This window comes from Dermochelys coriacea, chromosome 4 (assembly GCF_009764565.3).
Source record: "Dermochelys coriacea isolate rDerCor1 chromosome 4, rDerCor1.pri.v4, whole genome shotgun sequence".
Taxonomy (NCBI): Eukaryota; Metazoa; Chordata; order Testudines; family Dermochelyidae; genus Dermochelys; species Dermochelys coriacea.
Genome location: NC_050071.1, coordinates 34,718,109 through 34,736,995, shown reverse-complemented (window position 1 = coordinate 34,736,995; position 18,887 = coordinate 34,718,109). Strand labels below are relative to the sequence as shown.

The 18,887-nt window shown below is 39.5% G+C and overlaps 1 protein-coding gene across 1 annotated transcript in view; it reads right to left on the bottom strand.

The window, feature by feature from the left end:
* LOC119854559 (glutamyl aminopeptidase) overlaps window positions 1–18,887 on the bottom strand; it is a 48,649-nt gene that overhangs the window by 15,721 nt on the left and 14,041 nt on the right. Inside the window, exons 5-11 of the mRNA XM_038399190.2 lie at window positions 16,109–16,229; window positions 13,142–13,296; window positions 12,381–12,494; window positions 10,253–10,387; window positions 5,327–5,392; window positions 2,262–2,327; window positions 216–367 (exon numbers count right to left, since the gene is read on the bottom strand). Coding sequence (XP_038255118.1) covers window positions 216–367; window positions 2,262–2,327; window positions 5,327–5,392; window positions 10,253–10,387; window positions 12,381–12,494; window positions 13,142–13,296; window positions 16,109–16,229 — 809 coding nt within the window. The remainder of the gene's footprint in view (window positions 1–215; window positions 368–2,261; window positions 2,328–5,326; window positions 5,393–10,252; window positions 10,388–12,380; window positions 12,495–13,141; window positions 13,297–16,108; window positions 16,230–18,887) is intronic.

The window sequence follows — 18,887 nt, the reverse complement described above, 5'->3', positions numbered from 1 at the left end:
AGACATTACATTTACTATACATTGCATTACATGTTTTGGGAGGTAACTGTACACTGAAGGTAGGGAGAACTCTGTGTGTGTGTGTGTGTGTGTGTGTGTGTGTGTGTGTGTGTGTGTGTGTAAGAGAGCGAATGAATCCACATGAGCATATCTATCTACAGCATCTCTCTTTCTGCTGTTCATCTACACGACAGGCATATACAGTAAAACCTTACCCTAGTGCAGAAGTCGGTTCAGAAGTGTTTGCTGAGGGGTCCAACAGAAAACGTCTCTGTGTGACCTTCGAATTAGCGTCCACACTCAATACAGGGTATCCCATCTGCCTGGTCCAGGTGTCCATCACTTCCTTCACTGGCTTACCACTTGCCTAAGAATAACAGCAGATGGTCTGACTGAGAAAGCTAAATCAGACTGAAGAGGGAATAAAACTCTCATCCTGACTGGATGGGAGACCAGAAAGGGAACAGGTTTCCCTCATTAATGTTAGGGCTTTGTTCCTAACAATTCATCAAATAAGACGGTAAGATTAGCTCAAAAATATTTTATTTGTTAGACTGTTTCATGGTGCATGTAACAAAAGAAAACTAATGAGCTGTCAACCAAGACATTTTAAATACTCTTAAAGAAAATGGGGTAAAACTAGGTCAGGCTTCAGGCAGTAGGAGGGGCAAAGAATATTCCCTGCCCTTGTGGCTTGCTCCTCTCTGCACGCTTCAAGCTCAAATGATTTTCCTCTTCTGCTGCCTTCTGAGGAGGGAGTAGAACATAGGAAGGACTAACTGAAACTCTAGCACTATTGGCAAATCTCCTCTATAGCAGAATTCCCAAACTATGGTCTGCAAGCCAGTCCTTCCAGGTTCTCTGAAGAGAGCTGAGCTGCTGGTTCCATCCTCCAGATAATTTCAGGTAGGTGCTGGTGGAAGGAAGGAGGAGCAGCCAGCACTAGGGACTGCTGTTATAATGATGGAGCTGCCCCCTCCTTTCCTCTTTACCCACAAACTCAAGTACAGCTGCCTCTCCGACTGAGGCCATGGGGCTTTACCAGTGCCCCTCCAACCCACCATGTGCTGGATGGAAAGGAACCAGGTTTAAGGTGTTGTTCTCCAGGGCTAGAAGGTACTGTGAGAGCAGAGAGGGAGAAGAGAACAAGGAGAGAGCCAGGCTGAGCAGACGAGAGCCTGGGACTAGAGGGAGGGCAGGAGGAGACACTAATGCAGAACTTGGGTCCAATGGCTATCAGGAACCTGGGTGAGGGAGGGGGAGAGGAAGGCATGTGGTGTCTGAGAAAGGAGCTGGGAACTTGGAGACACAGAAAACAGGTGGGCCTCAGGAGGCAACTGGGGAGCAGGGTAGGAGGAAAGCGCCAAAACCTGGGGAGAAGGACGGAACCAAGGCCTGGTGGGAAATGAAGGAGCAGAAGGGATCCAGGGTAGTAAACTGGCAGTCATACTAAGTGTTTAGATCAGTGGTTCTCAACCAGGGGTATACGTGCCCTTGGGAGTATGCAGAGGTCTTCCAGGGGGTACATCAACTCATATTTGCCTAGTTTTACAACAGGCTACATAAAAAGCACTGATGAAATCAGTACAAACTAAAATTTCATAGTGACAATGACTTTTTTTTATACTGCTCTATAAACTATACACTGAAATGTAAGTACAATATTTATATTCCAATTGACTTATAATTATATGGTAAAAATGAGGAAGTCAGCAATTTTTCAGTAATAGTCTGCTGTGATACGTTTGTATTTTTATGTCTGATTTTGTAAGTAATCAGTTTTAAGTGAGATGAAAGTTGGGGGTATGCAAGACAATCAGACTCCTGAAAGGGATACAGTAGTCTGGAAAGGTTGAGACCCACTGATTTAAATACCGTTGTGATGAACGCTATAGCAAACCCTACTATAGAAAGAATCATGTTAGGGGAGTGTATGTGTGCATTTAAGTGAGACTGATGTGGGCAGATAGGTTGGAAGGGTTTAAATTTCTTGTATACGTGGGTAAAGAATTGCTTTGCTTGATCAGTTTCCCCTCACTTGCTCCCAGTTCCAACCCACACCCAAGCAATTTTCCCATGCAAAAAATGAGTATTGTATTTACTAGAGGGATGAGATTTGGAGTTTGTGCAGGGGGAGGCTGACTGGGATATGATCTCTCTACTAATCAGATTCACAATATGAAAAAGTTTGGGAAACCCTGCTCTGTAGGATGAGTACAGAAACCTTTAATAGCAAGGGTATTAATTGTTACAGACCATACCTGTGCCAGGGATTCCCAGAAATCATCTGTCTTTGCATTCTGAAAATGGTATTTCTTTAGGTAGTTCTAGAAAAAGAGAGAAGAAAGTGTTTTAAATATTTGCATGTCCTTCCTCACCTGTCAAAACAATACACATATTGTAATGTTATCTGTAGTACTAATCACAGAATTCCTTCCTAAGAGTGGTGTTGTTCCTAACCAGCAAATGCTTTGAGATATATGTACATTTGTTTTTCACTGCTTTCTGCACAGATGGAAAGTAGAAACACTTTCCAAATGCAGAGTTCACAGGTTGTTCTAAAAAGGAGATCTCAGAGATATCTACTCCTCCCTGTATAAATGCGGGTGGGAGCAGTTGTTCCCACTCTTCTGCCTTTGGGAAAGCCAGAAATATTGAGAAATGATTGCACACTGAATTATAAGTGTCCAAAATATTAGTCCATATGACTTACAAACACCATTTACTAGAGAAAATTTGGAGGGCATGAAAGATCTTAATGTCAGCCAGGATTAAGTATGATTTAATTTCTACACGGTCCAAAGAGAACCAGCCTCTTCTTCCTTCTGGAAACTAAGTTTGAGTCCATTGTTTTTATAAAAGTTTTATTAATTTATATGTCTCAATTTAAAAACAAACCGAATTAGCAAAAACACAGCTGGTCACAGATGAGACATTTGAAAGGGTAGAATAAAGTTTCCCCATCATCCCTGTCGTGTGTGTCTGCAATAAATCAAATGGAACCATATTAATCCAAAAGCATTTCAGTACTTCCCAAAGGACAGGCCTAGTCTTAAGACAGGGACTCAATATTTTCCAACATGATACATTAATGGGCAATGTATTAATCCTTGGAGAGGGCCCTAGACTTTTTCTTTGTTTACTTGAGTGGACAAAATGTAGCTTATTGTAAATTTCTGTCTTATTAAATAGGTCACAAAAAGAGTTATTTTAGGGGTGTCTAAAAGTGGAAATCAAAGTTGAACTCTGATAATTTGGACAATTGCATTCTGTGATCAAAATTTTCTTAAAGGCTTAACTGATAACTAATAATTAGCTATTTAATGATTTGCTCTTATGCTTAAATATTGAATGCTAGAATATGCTATCCCCCAGATCAGTGCTACTCTGAGACTGTGACACATCAAGTAGTACGTGATATTTTCTTTCCTAGCCTGCCTACAGAAAGTTAGGTAGGTGGTGCTGTTTGTTTCAATCTTAGCCACAGCTATTCCTGTGCTTTTATAGGGAAGTGGTTAAACAGGAAGTATTTATTACGGCAGCTTGTGCCTATAATGTGGAGTGTGATTGAATATTCTTGTCTATGTAGGACTGTCCTTACTGATTGTATGGAAATGTTTTTGCTGTGGTTTCAATATAATCAGTCAGCTGGCAAGCCAGGATGTTCTCCCAGCCCCTTTGTATCTTAGCCCTGTCAATTCTAGCTTGGGAGCAGTGACGAGAGCACTAGTGTAAACGGGGCTCAAGCATCTGGCATCAGGCATAACCATATTCTGAAGATTCACTTTGAGGACTAGCTCAATTGTGAGAGATTTCTTGAAAAATGCCAGTGTAGCAGCTCAGAATCCTTGGTGAAAGAGGAGGAGGTAGGTTGTTTTGTGTGTGTGGGATAAGAACATATTTAATAATCCAGGAAACAAAGGCATCATGATTAATTTAATTATTTAAAGATTTCAGAGAACAGCAGTTATTCTCTCTATTTTTGGAGAGGATCCCAAGTTCTCCAATTTTCTCTTTTGTGTGTATGGTAGTTGTCATATATCCTAACAATGTATCCTAGCCTCTTGGTAGGGTTAAAGTAAAAGAGGGCTGTGGGGTTATTTATTTATTTTTCCCAGGGCAAATTAGCACCATGCATCTGGATTGACAGATGTGGAGTAACTCGGTTTTCAGGCTCTGGCTTCCCTAATTGCTCTGAAAGAGGAATTTGTAATGGCCTTCAACTTTTTGCAGGTGCCAAGTGAATCGAGATTTGTAAAGCCTTCAGATAGATTTCTGTAAACGGCATAGCACAACTGAGTGGTCTAGGGGTACTTGGTGTTAGGAGGATGCAGGAGTGCTTTGGTAGCTGGGTGACTAGGTTCTAATTATTACAGATAAGAGCATGGGGATAGAGTATTAAGGAGGAATCAGGAGGGTATTGTTAGATATCATATGCCTAGGGCAGGGGTTCTCAAACTGGGGGTCAGAACCCCTCGGGGTCATGTGGTTATTATATGGGGCAGTCGGGAGCTGTCAGCCTCCACCCCAAACACCGCTTTGCATCCAGCATTTATAATGGGGTTAAATATATAAAAATGTTTTTAATTTATAAAGAGTGGGGGGGGTCACATTGAGATGCTTGCTGTTTGAAAGGAACAGGAATACTTGTGGCACCTTAAAGACTAACAAATTTATTTGAGCATAACCTTTCGTGGGCTACAGCCCACTTCATCAGATGCTGTAGCCCACAAAAGCTTATGCTCATATACATTTGTTAGTCTCTAAGGTGACACAAGTACTCCTGTTCTTTTTGCAGATACAGACTAACACAGCTGCTACTCTGAAACCTGTCATTAAGCAAAGTATTTGAAAGGGGTCACCAGTACAAAAGTTTGAGAACCACTGGCCTAGAGTCAGCACTGGCTGGCCTTCAAACACACATAAACCCTACAGTTCAAATTCTAATTCATTGTGAGTATGAATTTCCACTTAACATTGCTACCTAGTCCCATTGCAAAAGGTTCCATAACTTCTATATCATTACCAAGCTGTACCATCATGCTGGAAATTTGTTTAACCTAGCTTTTATTGTCTACACAGCTTTTTCAGATGTAGTTGAAGGAGTTAATGTATCTACATCCTGAAAAAATTAAAATTTATATTTATTGGAGTAAACGGTAGTATAGAAATGTTAGGAATAAATGTTTTAGTACAGAAATAGTTATCTAAAATTTTAATGAGAACACCAAAAGATAATGTATCACATTCATTTTTCTGAGTAAAATCTTTCCTTTGCCACATATGGTTTATTTGTGTTTCTGGCATGTTTTACTGTCATTCATACCTGACATCCTTTTTGAAAATTTGCTGGTGTAATCCAATCTTGAAGCATTCTGAGAATTGATGCTCCCTACATACAAAAAGAAAGGGAATAAGATCATTTCACACCTTTTTAAAACTAGATTCTCATTACTTTAAAAGACTTCACTAGAGTGAATATTTCATTGAGCAAAAATAGAAGTAATTTACATGGATAAAAATTTAGTTCCTTATTTCTGCAGAGCATTCTCTCTCTCACGCTCACACACCCGCTCCTGCCATGATTTCAGATCCTGTTGTGAGACTTTGACTAAGAAATTAGAAGCCTTTAAAATGCTGAAAATCTGCAGTTTTAGAATGTACATTGATTCTACTCAAGGTTTAAATTATGCTGTGATGATGACCTGGCATAAAAATACCAGCCTCTGAAGCAGATTGACAGGCTTTGTGATACTTACTCCAAAGAAAAGATCTTGGTGGGCAGGAGGAGACAAAGTGAGATAGGGACCTTGGAAAAGGAAGAGGGTGGGGGAAGACACCAACGTAGAAGAGAGAAATAAAAACGGACAGAGGAAATAACAGACAGGTGGAAGAGAGAGAATGGGACAGCCACAAAAAGAAGGAAAGGAAAATAAACAAGACCCAGCATACCACTTCAAGGTTAGTAAATTTTATTTCCCCGACAGAGAAAAAGGTTAGCTGAAAAAATATTTTGAACTTTAAAAAAAACAACTCGCTGTCCTGTGAGATTAGCACTTATATCAGTCCTCAGTAAGCCTTGGCTCCATTCTTTATATTACTAGGGATGACAATTTGGACATACCAGTGTCACTGGAGGGGTCATTAACATTGAGTAGACTTATGCAATCGTTAGGACTTGTCTATACTAAGACTTAGTGCACAGCAACCCGGGGTATGAATATACAGTGCACTAGCCTGCTGCATGCTGACTGGCTGGCTGTGTGGACCATGCTACCATGCACTAAAAGTTCCATAGCATGCTTTGATGTAGAGCAGTGGTTTCAAACAGCAATAGACAAGCCCTGAATTTGGAGACTCTCTTTTCCAATTCATTGTTGCAGTTCTCAATCTGGCCAGCAGATGACTCTTTCCCAATGCAAAAATAGCTTTATTTGTTATATAAATTGGAGAGGTTGACAAGCATCAGAACTGGTTTACTTATACAAGGTCACTTTTATAAACAATGTAGAACAGTGTTTCTGATCCTCATAACCCTCCTGATTGCCTTTTGCAATCCCCTTGAGGTTGTAACAATGGAGAAAAATAACACAAGTTATATAACCCAGTTGTTTGCATAACTTCTCTCTTATTTGGGCCAGATCTTCAATTTACACTAAATGGAATAGCTCAGATGAAGTCAATAAAGAGACACTGATTTATACCAGCTGAGTAGCTGACCCTTTTTTATTTTTTTGTAAACATACATGCTACCAGCATATTTTTATAATTGCTACCCTATGCCAGAGATATTGTGCGGTTGCACATGAGTAAATTGGGAAGTTTTGATGCCTATAGTTCGTTAGCCACAGGGCTAAGAAATCCTGAGACTCTCAAGCTCTTTCTGAAGTAGTCTTATTTAAAATATTTCCTCTGAAATTTTTTTTAATCAATATTAGAGCTAAAAATATTATGGAAAATTCAGTTATCTGAAGACAATGTATTAGGCTGTTAAATTAAACTCAGAGAGATGAAGTGTAATAATTCAAGTGCAAATCTCAAAACAACTTTAACTGTGGAGTCACTAATATCAGCTCTATCATATGGTCAAACTATCTTTTACCTAACTAGAGACAAGTGGGCGAGTTAATACCTTTTATTGGACCAACTTCTGTTAGTGAGAGAGACAAGCTTTTGAGCTTCCACAGAGCTATTCTTCAGGAGCCAGGGATATAATTTATCTTGAATCTGAGTATCCTCACTTTGTAGATTTAACTTGGACTATTCTTATTGTCTGTAGGTAAATCTCTGATGATAAGATTAGTTGGCTTCCTTTCAGGTAACACTCAAAATAATTAAGAAAACCTCTTATGAAAGAGTGTGTGATAGTTGACAACCCACCATTTGGAACTCAATGTCAATTTAATCAGAACACATAAATATGACATGAAGAAGAACTTTGTGGAAGCTCAAGAGCATCTGTCTCTCACCAAAGGCACTGACTTTTGTTTTTGCCAGTAGGTGCTCCTCTCTACCCCTTTCCCCCCAAACAAGTGGGGGCGGGTCCTTGGGGTGGAGTGGGGGGCAGGGCCATGGTCCTGGCACCAGGGCCCACAAAAGATTAATCTGGCCCTGCGAGTGCTCCCTGGTTTTTTTTCGGTAGATACTTGAGCACACAGAGTCGGCACCAATGTCTCTCACCAACAGAAGTTAGTCCAGTAAAAGATATTACCTCACCCACCTTATCTCTCTGATACCCTGCAACTGACACGGCTACATCCACACTGCATTTTACCTAATTTGACTTTTCTACCTATGTTGTGCCCTATCAATCAGATACTGACCAGGTATGTAATTACAGAGTGTGCTGTGATGACTCCATAGACCCTAAAAAATTCATTGCATCTTTAGATTATATAAACATTTATACTGTTCTGATTAAGTTGACATTAAGTTCCAAATTGCCCGTTGTCAACTGTCATACAATTTCATAAGAGGCTTTCTTAGTTTTAATATTTAAAATATATCCTTGTCTCACTGTTCCCAAACATGGCAGGTGTCTCCAAAATAGTGATTTATCTTAAAACATTCAGTTTTGTTGCAACTATGTAGGGACAAAGGGGAGGGTGAATTAAAGATGGGAGTTTTCTATTCATTTTTTTTATACAGTACAGTACCATCTGGGTACCTTTAAAAGTTGTAGAAAACAAGAATGTGTCTCTTACTCACTGCACTGGTGAAACTTAAATCAGCTTTAGGTCCAGAGTGTCTGATTTTACTCTACATATCTTGGTTATTGTTGGTTTGACTGAGACCTTCAGGGGTGCTAGAATGCAATTTACCTAATGGTTTATGGTTTGGCTACTGGACATTTATGATGCAATAAATACTGATTTATATTGTTGGGTACAGGCACTAACAATTGGAAAAAAACTATAAAAGAAGTAGCCTACTTGGGTGTAGGGCTAGCTAATAAAAAGAGATACCTAACACTCAAGAGGATTTTGTTCTAGACATAGCTGAGGCTAAAATCAGTGACAGATACATTTTTGCTTAGCATAATAATGGAAGTCTTGAGGCAAGGAATAGGCTGGATGTAACATTAGCAGACGCTATGTTAGAATTTCTGCATACAGGGTTCTGAAAGAAAGATACAAAAGCACAGTCTATAGTTTGTTCACTAAGGATTTAATGAATTCAGGGCAAAATCTTAAGCCTACTAAATTATGGGTGAAATCAGATTTTCAAATACAATTAATTATTGAGAATCTCTGAATTCTTTAAGTAACTTCTCTCTTGGAGTGCAGTGTCCAACGGAGAATTTGAATGATTAGAGGAAACCGTATCTATAGCATCAAATAGGAAAGACCTGTAGAGTTGTACAAGAAGTTGTTAACCTAAACGAATTAAGTATACTAAAAACAGTAAATGGCAGGAATCTTTTGCAGTAAGAAGCCACTGGGTCAAATCCTTGCCTTGTCCTACAAGTACTCCCACTAAAGCAGTGGCCCTGTCTAAAAAGTTCCGCACTGTCATTAACAGTGTTTCAGCAACATTACATGTTTCAGAGTAGCAGCCGTGTTAGTCTGTATTCGCAAAAAGAAAAGGAGTACTTGTGGCACCTTAGAGACTAACAAATTTATTAGAGCATAGAGCATAATGCATCCGATGAAGTGAGCTGTAGCTCACGAAAGCTTATGCTCTAATAAATTTGTTAGTCTCTAAGGTGCCACAAGTACTCCTTTTCTTTCAGCAACATTAGGTACCCTAGCTTAGAGGAGAAGTGCTCTCCTACAGACTTTGGGAAACAGGCCAGTCCTAGCTTACAGACAGCTCCCCAACCTGAAGCAAATACTCGCCAGCAACTACACACCACACAACAGAACCACTAACCCAGGAACCAATCCCTGCAACAAACCCCAGTGCCAACTCTGTCCATATATCTATTCAAGGGACACCATCATAGGACCTAATCATATCAGCCACACCATCAGGGGCTCGTTCACCTGCACATCTACCAATGTGATATATGCCATCATGTGCCAGCAATGCCCCTCTCCCACGTACATTGGCCAAACCGGACAGTCCGTACGCAAAAGAATAAATGGACACAAATCAGACATCAAGAATTGTAACATTGAAAAACCAGTAGGAGAGTACTTCAATCTCCCTGAACACTCAATAACAGACTTAGAGGTGGCCATTCTTCAACAAAAAAAAACCCTTCAAAAATAGACTTCAACGAGAAACTAAAGAACTGGAATTAATTTGCAAACCTGACACCGTCAAATTAGGCTTGAATAAAGATTGGGAGGGGCTGGGTCACTACAAAAAATAATTTCCCTTCTGTTGACACTCGCACCTTTTTGTCAACTGTTGGGAATGGGCCACATCCACCATGATTGAATTGGCCTCATTAGCACTGACCCCCCACTTGGTAAGGCAACTCCCATCTTTTCATGTGCTGTACATTTATATCTGCCTACTGTATTTTTCATTGCATGCGTCTGATAAAGTGAGTTATAGCCCATGAAAGCTTATGCCCAAATACATTTGTTAGTCTCTAAGGTGCCACAAGGACTCCTCCTTGTTTTTGCTGATGCAGACTAACACAGCTACCCCTCTGAAACCTGTCACAGTATTAATAAGGGTGGGGAACTTTTCAGAAAAAGGTTAGTGCAGACACAGACTGATTGTTTGTGATCCCCATTGTCTTTTGTCTCCTCAAACCCCCTTTATTATAGTTAAGTTTATAATGTGAGGCCTCTCTTACCTTGCTGTATGATATGCCATCAAATACAGATGTTATTTCAGCTGGAGATGACACACTGACCACAATAGGGTGAGAAGATAACAAGGAGTCGTCTTTCAGCACAGGCAGCACGTCGTCAATTAACACCTGATCAAGCTGGTAAACAGAAACAAAACCAGGAATATAATTCTTACTCAAAGAACAAATAGTTTATAACTTTAAATGGAAGCTTCCGATCTGCCTTTGGTATATGGGATGTGGATGGAGGAGGCATGCAGAATGTAATTTCACTTCTTCTACAGAACGACTTGTGCATTAGCACTATATTTCTAAGATGGGGACCTCTTTCCTCTGCTATGATAAATTACCTCTTACAGAATCCTGTTTGAACATGTGCATCTCACAACACAAAAAGCTCAGCAAGGCAAAAAAGGGAGACTGTTACCAATTTCAATTTTGAGACATAGCACAGATGGCTATATAGAGGTTGGGTTGAGGAGTATGTAGGGTTTCTTCAGGAATTGTCCCTGTTTTTTGGGTTTTTTTCTTCCTTTGTCAGATCCAGTAACTTGTCATCCATATTCGCTTAATTCCTGATTAATAGATGAATGAGACTAAAGTTCTGTATAACTTTCTGTTATACCATTCACTGGTATACAGCTCTATGCCTTAGTTAAATACTGTGTCTAGATTTAAAAAGGGTTATATAACTTCATGATCAACAATAACATGTAGTTATGTGTGTTAAAGTAAGAGTAATGGAATTGCATACTTCAGGTTGTAAAGAGATTAATCCAGGGTGAGGAAGGATTTCTCCCTTCCCTCCCCCCGCATGTACAGCACAGGATTGCACAAATGAAACGGTGAATAATGTTTTTTGGCTTTGCTTTGGAGTATCAGATATGCTCTGGTCACTGCTAACGTAAATGTGCCAGTGATCAGTATTTTGCTAAAAAGGATTTAACGTAATAAAAATCTAACAAACAAATAATCTCCCCCCACTCTCTATATAAATAAAAGTAGGAATGCATATGATAGCTAGAGTCTCATATTAATTTGATAGATATGGGCCACGGCATCTGTTTTTGATGGACAACACAATCACCTAATTCATACAAGCAGTTATTAATCCTCAGTGTGTAAAATAAGCACCTGCTTTCCTTTTCTTGTGTAATGTCGACAGACCCTGCTCGTTGGGGGGCAAGATCGAACGTGGGACCTCTGGAGCTTAGTGAATGAGCCAAAAGCCAGCCATCTGTTATCTAAGGCTGTAGAGCAAACTCATTAATATCTCTCTGTCTCTGTCTCTCTCGTAGTGTCAGTGCCACTAGATGGGACAGAACACCACACTCAGGAGGTATGTGAGTTACACTTGCAGAATCATAAAGTGAACTAATTAGTTCAGCATCACTGTTAGCAATGTTGGGAGCTTTAGGATAGACTGGCCACCTGCAGTCACTACTGTTTTAAGCATTTTTTTTATTAGACTTGCTCTGAGTATGGTTCTATGTCATAGTGCTTAAAACATTTACAGGAGCTGGAGAACTGATTCCCCCCCCCCCCCCCCGGACCAAAGCTGTAGAAAAAGGTTCGGATCTGAATAAATTCACCCTAAATCCCCTCTTGCCAATCCACCAGACTTCAAAGGGATTCACATTCCAGGTTGAATTGTGGTTGTGTAACCACACACACACACATACTCTTCAGCTCTTCTGAATCAATAAAAGGAGATGCTCCATCTTTCAGGAGTAGGACTTATAGCCACTTTGCAAAATTACCATGACCAGGCTCAGAATCTACTTAGGATTCTTTACTATGATAATAAGCTAATATTTTACTCACTCATCAAAACATTACTCTCCTCAGGTGAGCAGAACTTTGCAAGTCTTATAGACTAGTTTCAGACCAAAACCTAGTTAGCAGGACAATTTAGAAACCCAGCAAGTCCTTTCACAGTCCAGCCAGTAGAGGCCTGTGGTATACAATCACACAAGTCAATTTGTTCAGGTATCTCCTTTCTCTACATAGCTGCATGCCACAATAATGAAGTGTATGTGTATCCACTACATGTCCTTGTTTTCAGTGTCTGTGACATGACTCTTCTTTTCATTCTATTCCAAAATAAAAAATATAATGTAGAAATAATTACCATTTGCCAATCGGTTTCTGCAGCATTTACTCCCAGGAACTCAAAGTAACTGGCAAATCCTTCATTTAGCCACAAGTCGTCCCACCAGTCCATGGTCACAATGTTTCCAAACCACTATAATTATAAACATTAAATATGAAGTGTTAGCCACCGTGATAATTGTAAATTATAGTTTTGCAAATCTTCATGCAGTATCTTCATTTGTTTACATTTCTTCCTGTTGCCAGGAAGAAGAATTTGTCATAAAGCTAGGTTTTTAATGGGAATTCAGATGATGACTCATATTAATCATTTGTATTATGAAATTACATATTACAGTGGTGATTTGGTACTGATTCATATACCACTGGAAGTATTTTTAGTTTCTTCCTCTTGATTTGATTTACCTTTATAGGGACCAAATTTTCAAGCAGCTTCCAGAGTTTAGTTGGATCCGTTTGCAAACTTAAATCACATATCTGCACGTGTAAATGATGTGGGTGGGTGGATGTGAGAGAGATGTTGTTTCAGGCAGATATTTCAGAGGCTGGCTGAAAATCTGGTCCTAAGCATCTAATTTTCTGAGAAGAGTCCATTTGCAATCATTCCAGTACTGTAAAACTCTAACAATAGAATTGCCTTTGTGCACTTATTTTAAAGTGAGGTTTAAACATACTTAGAAGATCTGGAACCAAATGTATGGCTGATTATTTTCATAAATGAGGTATGGATACTGTGCGCTTCTAGTGCTTTAAAAACATTAAACATTTAATAAAATCTACCTGGTGAACGAGCTCATGGGCAATCACAGCTGCTACTCTCTGTTTGTTGGATGAAGCAGATTCTTTGGGATCGTAAAGTAGGTTTGTTTCTCTGTAAGTGATCAGACCCCAGTTTTCCATAGCACCAGTACCAAAATCTGGAATAGCTATTTTATCTATTTGAAAGAAAGAGAGCTGGGTAAACATTGTTTTCTCTAAGATTCTTAAGTGATATTTCCTTTTTAGGTAGGAAGACATCCATCTGCTTATTCACAACATAAGATAACAGCTTGTTTTGTTGTTCACCATTTGACAGTCTTCTATATCACATGCTGCAATGACAGAGTGCGTAGGATGCTCAGTGATACCACGGGGCAGATCCTCAACTGAATGTAAATTGTCATAGCTCCATTGACTTCAATGTAGCTCTGACAGTTTACACTAGTCAAAGATCTGTCCCCAGATAAAGTGCTGTTCAAACACTGGAAAAAAACATGTGATCCAACACTTAAATTTGGCTCCAGAAATTATTAGTATTTTCTAGGGATATGCTGTAGGCAATAAAGCATCTGAAACTGTCTCTAACATAATGAATCATGTCATTGTTTGTCACTCTCTGGAATAAGAAATAGTTATTGACTTATTAACTGAAGTTAATCCCCCATATGGTGAACAACACTTGCTTCTCATTGCAATCTGTGGAATCACTTCTTCATGATCCATAATCAGTACAAGTTAAAATGAGAATTATGGACTCTCAGATGACCGAACAAGAAGCAGTGGTCTCAAGTCGCAGTGGGGGAGGTCTCGGTTGGATATTAGGAAAAACTATTTCACTAGGAGGGTGGTGAAGCACTGGAATGGGTGGTGGAATCTCCATCCTTAGATGTTTTTAAGGCCCGACTTGACAAAGCCCTGGCTGAGATGATTTAGTTGGGGTTGGTCCCGCTTTGAGCAGGGAGTTGGACTAGATGATCTCCTGAGGTCTCTTCCAACCCTAATCTTTTATGATTCTATGATTGGCCATGCATTCTGTTCTGTGAGGTTTCAGAGTAGCAGCCGTGTTAGTCTGTATTCGCAAAAAGAAAAGGAGTACTTGTGGCACCTTAGAGACTAACAAATTTATTAGAGCATAAGCTTTCGTGAGCTACAGCTAGTGAGCTGTAGCTCACGAAAGCTTATGCTCTAATAAATTTGTTAGTCTCTAAGGTGCCACAAGTACTCCTTTTCTTTTTGTTCTGTGAGGGTAAGGGTAAAATACAAATCGATTCAAAATTGGACAGAAAGCCTTACACACATCTCTAATTGCAAATTACAGGTGTTTATTCTAGCCAGCTCGGTCACTGGTCAAAGCTGTCAACCTGGCAAGGTCTGTGGGACACATTATACAGTCTGTCAAAAGATCCAAAATGAGGAACACAAGAAAAATAGTGATGCCAGAAGCTTTGATGTGATAGTAAATTAATTTATTTAAAATAATAATTTTGTTAAAACCCTCTTTGATTCATTCATTTCTGATTTAATCAATTTATAAAATGAATGGACAATATCATATAGATAAGAAGGAAAGATGGAATTTTGGTTTTGAACTGGAGAGTTGAGATATTTATCTCCTACAACTTGGCCCTTTGAGGATCATAATATAAAATCTATAAGCTGGTCTACTTTACAAATATTATTAATCCAGGGAACAGAGTTTGACTTTGCAATGTAGATAGAACCTTATCAGTGTCCTTTAACTTGGCATCAGACATGTTACAGAAATATGCACTTGGTTATAGATCATTAAGATCCAGTCTAAATGGATCCACAAATTGGAGCCAGCTTGTAACCAGGTAAAGGGACAACTTTATTCTAGCTAGGTCTCCTGACTTAGGGTATGTCTATACTACTGCTGGATCGGCGGGCAGCGATCGATCCCGTGGGGGTCGATTTATCGTGTTTAGTCTAGACATTGTGGTGAGTAGGTCGAAGTACATCAACTCCTGCTACAGAATTCACGTAGCTGAAGTTGCATAACTTAGATTGATCCCTCCCCCAGTGTTGACCAGGCCTTAGTTGTAATTTGAAGTGTAGATGGACATTTATAGTGACTCAGTTGATATTTAGGGGTGAGGAGAAGAGGAAGGTCAAAACCTTCAGAGAATTTAGTATGTCGGTGGCTTTACATGGGTAATCCATTAGACAATGCATAGCATGATTTAAAAAAAAAATTCCTCTGGCTACCTTAACTTTTTTTTATTTAAATTTCCATCCTTTTCAGTTAAGTTTATAAACCTTAATAAACTATACCTTTGGATTTTATAGCAGAGGCTGCTTTTTCACAGCTCTAATTATATCCCCAATTAGTTCTAATTTCACAAATAGGATCCAGATTTCAAACATCCAAATTTAGGGATGCTCAGATCCAACGTTTTGCTTTGGGACCTTAAAATATAGGGGTTACAGGCAAAATTTGGTTCCCTATTAAGGTTGGTTTTGTTTGAATCTGGGCTCTTCATTCAACCCATCTATAGAAACTAAATTATAGTCATGGGTCCAAACTCTGCCCTGGTGGAAATGGGTGCACACAAATTGGAGCAAGTCACATGACTTGCATCATTTATGTCACCGGTGACTCTGGTCGAGAAGTGTCCTTGGGAGCTGAACCATTTTATCTCAAGCTGCATCTGGCTGTTTCTCTGTTGAATGTCACCAATATTTCTTGTTGTTTAAAATTGGACAGTCTAAAATAGCAGTGTTAGTGCCAGTGTTTGGATTCAAGCTGCCAGAATGAAGGGAGGAGAATGTCCTAACTGGGTCTGAGCCTCCCATCTTGACATACGAGAGCATCTTGAACTATAAAGTCTTAATCTCAGCAGATTCTGGCATAGCTAACAGCAACATTTCTATATTCTCAACCTCCCATGAAATAACGATGACTCAGAGCAGAAAACAAAACCGTGATAGTAAATTAAGAGAATGAAGAATATAAATGGTAACAATCACCTAATTTTGGAAGAGAATACTTCATATCAAAATACTTTTCAAAGTAGTCAAATACAACTTTAGTAACATTTACTGCATATTCTGCTGTGTGTAATTGCTGTGGCTGTGCATATATCCGGAGCTGTAAAACAAAGCAGAGAAATACAGTTAGAGCAGATCCCAGTTGGACAAAACAAATCAAATTATATTTAGCACTGAGGAATCATTTAGCAAAGAGAAGGATAATATGGTTGACTTTTCTTATCTGGAAGATTAAACCGAACACTAAGACCCTTGTCTAAACCACTTATATGAGGAGGTTTATGAAATGTCAACTTTATATATAGATTAAATCCATGTGTAACCTCCCCCCCAAAATCTGTGCACTATTCATTCTTGAAACATTATGAACTTATTTTCTTCATTCCTCCCAGCCACTTTCACTCTATCATTTCCTTTTTTTGTCCAATCTTAGATTACAAGGCCTTTGGGTGGGAACTCTGTCTTTACTTGTTTTGTAAGGTACCATTCACATCTATAGTGTTATACTGTATAAGTAAAAAGTAACACTAAGGGACAAACCTAGCCTATATTTTGCTAAACCATATTTCTGTCTGGTCCTCTGCTTTCAACAAATTCTATCTGGACTTTTGACCATGGCTTAAATTAATTAGGATTTGACCTTTGACCTCATTTCCTTGTAATTAGTGGAAGCCACCACATCAAATTTGAATAGATTTAGAAAACTTATTTGTTGGAAGATCAGCTATACTTTTCAGTTTTTTTAAAGGGATAGCTTCCCCAAATTAACACTCTTAAGCTTTGCTGCTGTTACTGATAGACACCCTCTAAGAAAGAATAAGCATGCATGCTCTCCTAAGACTAGTGATGAGATGAGAAGTACTGCAACCCACTATCAACGAAACAGTGCAACTGACCATATAAACATACAAAGAAAACCAGCTGGCAAAAAGGGTGTTTTTTTCCCCTCTAGTCTTTTGATATCTTCAGAGTTTCCTTGTAACAAAAGTAGGTACACAATTGTATTCCCCAACTCTCTGCCATAGAAGTGCACTGTACAGGGAAGAGGAGGTAGGGAACGCCTTCCCCACACAGACGTACCAGTGCAGGATTGAAACCTAGCATTCCAGGGCATTGGATCAAGGAGCTGGCACATTCTGGGCCTAGGAGGGTATGGTCAAATGGTTATACTTCTGGAGCCAGCAGAGAAGGAGACCGAGACAGACTGACAGATGCAGAGGGAGCTGATAGACATACACTCTCTACTGTGGTCGCTTTATTGTTCTGGCAGCAAAAGCTTTGCACTTGGGGATGGAGACAGTGGAAGGGAACAGAGTCCACTGAAGATTTAAAGGGACAGGACATCACACAGTCGTTGGTCTCTCTCTATATATGCATGTTTCATTTAGTGGACAGATATTGTTCCTTTTTGAAGTGATAGTAAAGTGTGCTCTGTTTCCTTCACTTTCCTCCCCAGCTCTGGTTACCCCTAGCTCTCCTGTTCTGCACTGGCAGTTTCTCAACTTTTCATGATTAGAAGAATATCAGGGTTGGAAGGGACCTCAGGAGGTCATCTAGTCCAACCCCCTGCTCAAAGCAGGTCCACTCCCCCATTTTTGCGCCAAATCCCTAAATAGCCCCCTCAAGGATTGAACTCACAACCCTGGGTTTAGCAGGCCAATGCTCAAACCGCTGAGCTATCCTTCTCCCCGGTTCAGGTAAGTGTAGGAAACTGCCTTTAGTAGACTAAACTCTGTCTGACTGTTGATATTAATATTATAAAAATAGAATAGCAGTGTAGTAAGGTAGGCATAGGCCTGCGTGATAGCTGCTAAGCCATCTGCAAAGTATCATGCTTAGAGCTTGGCTTGCAAGGGTGATATTTGAATAGAAAATTCCAAAGCTGGTATGATGAGGATAGGCTCTTGGCTTTATGCGTGTTCTGTGATATTTCTTACTTGGATTTGTTTATTATAACCTGCAAACTACAGACTAGTCAATTAACTGAGCAGTATGGTTGGATATTAAGGTGTATGCATGCACATTTTAAATCTATAATTACATTTTTTTATGAAGAGGAGAAAAGTGATATGTCAAGCGCTGATTTTTCATGCCCCCACCATCTGTGATCAGGAACTGCTGCTGCCACATGGTAATTAATTTTATATTACTATTTAGCAATGGAATATCCCTCAGGCTTAAGAGACCAGGGACCTTTTCCTTCAAAAATGGACAATTAGAGCTGGATGGGCATTTTTTGGTGAAACAGTTTTCTTCAGAAAATGCAAATTTGTCAAAATCAAAACTTTTCTGAGAAAAGTATTTGTGCTGACAAAGCTTTCATCTGGAAGGTTTCTTGGGTCCAGGATGGAATTTATGGTCAAAGCTAAAAGAGAGAGAACCCAGAATAGGCAATAGTCCAGTGATGAGGACACTCACCTGGGATGTGAAAAAACCTAGCTTCAACTTCCTGCTCTGAATCAGGCAGGGATTTGAACCTGGATCTTTCATATCCCAGGGGGGTGCCCTGACCATTGGGCTTATTATTTATTCTGGTGTCTGCCCCCTCTCTCTTTTGCACTCTCATACACATACCATAAATTCCATCCTGGATCCAAGAAACCTTCCAGCTGAAAGTTAGTCAAAAATGATAGGTGTCCACAAAAACATTCACTTTCGATGAGCCTGAATCTTCTGATGGAAAAAATATTCCTTTGAAAAAAATCCTGACCAAGTCTAGGCTTTGAACTGGACAAAGCAGTTGGCCTGCGGTGAGGAG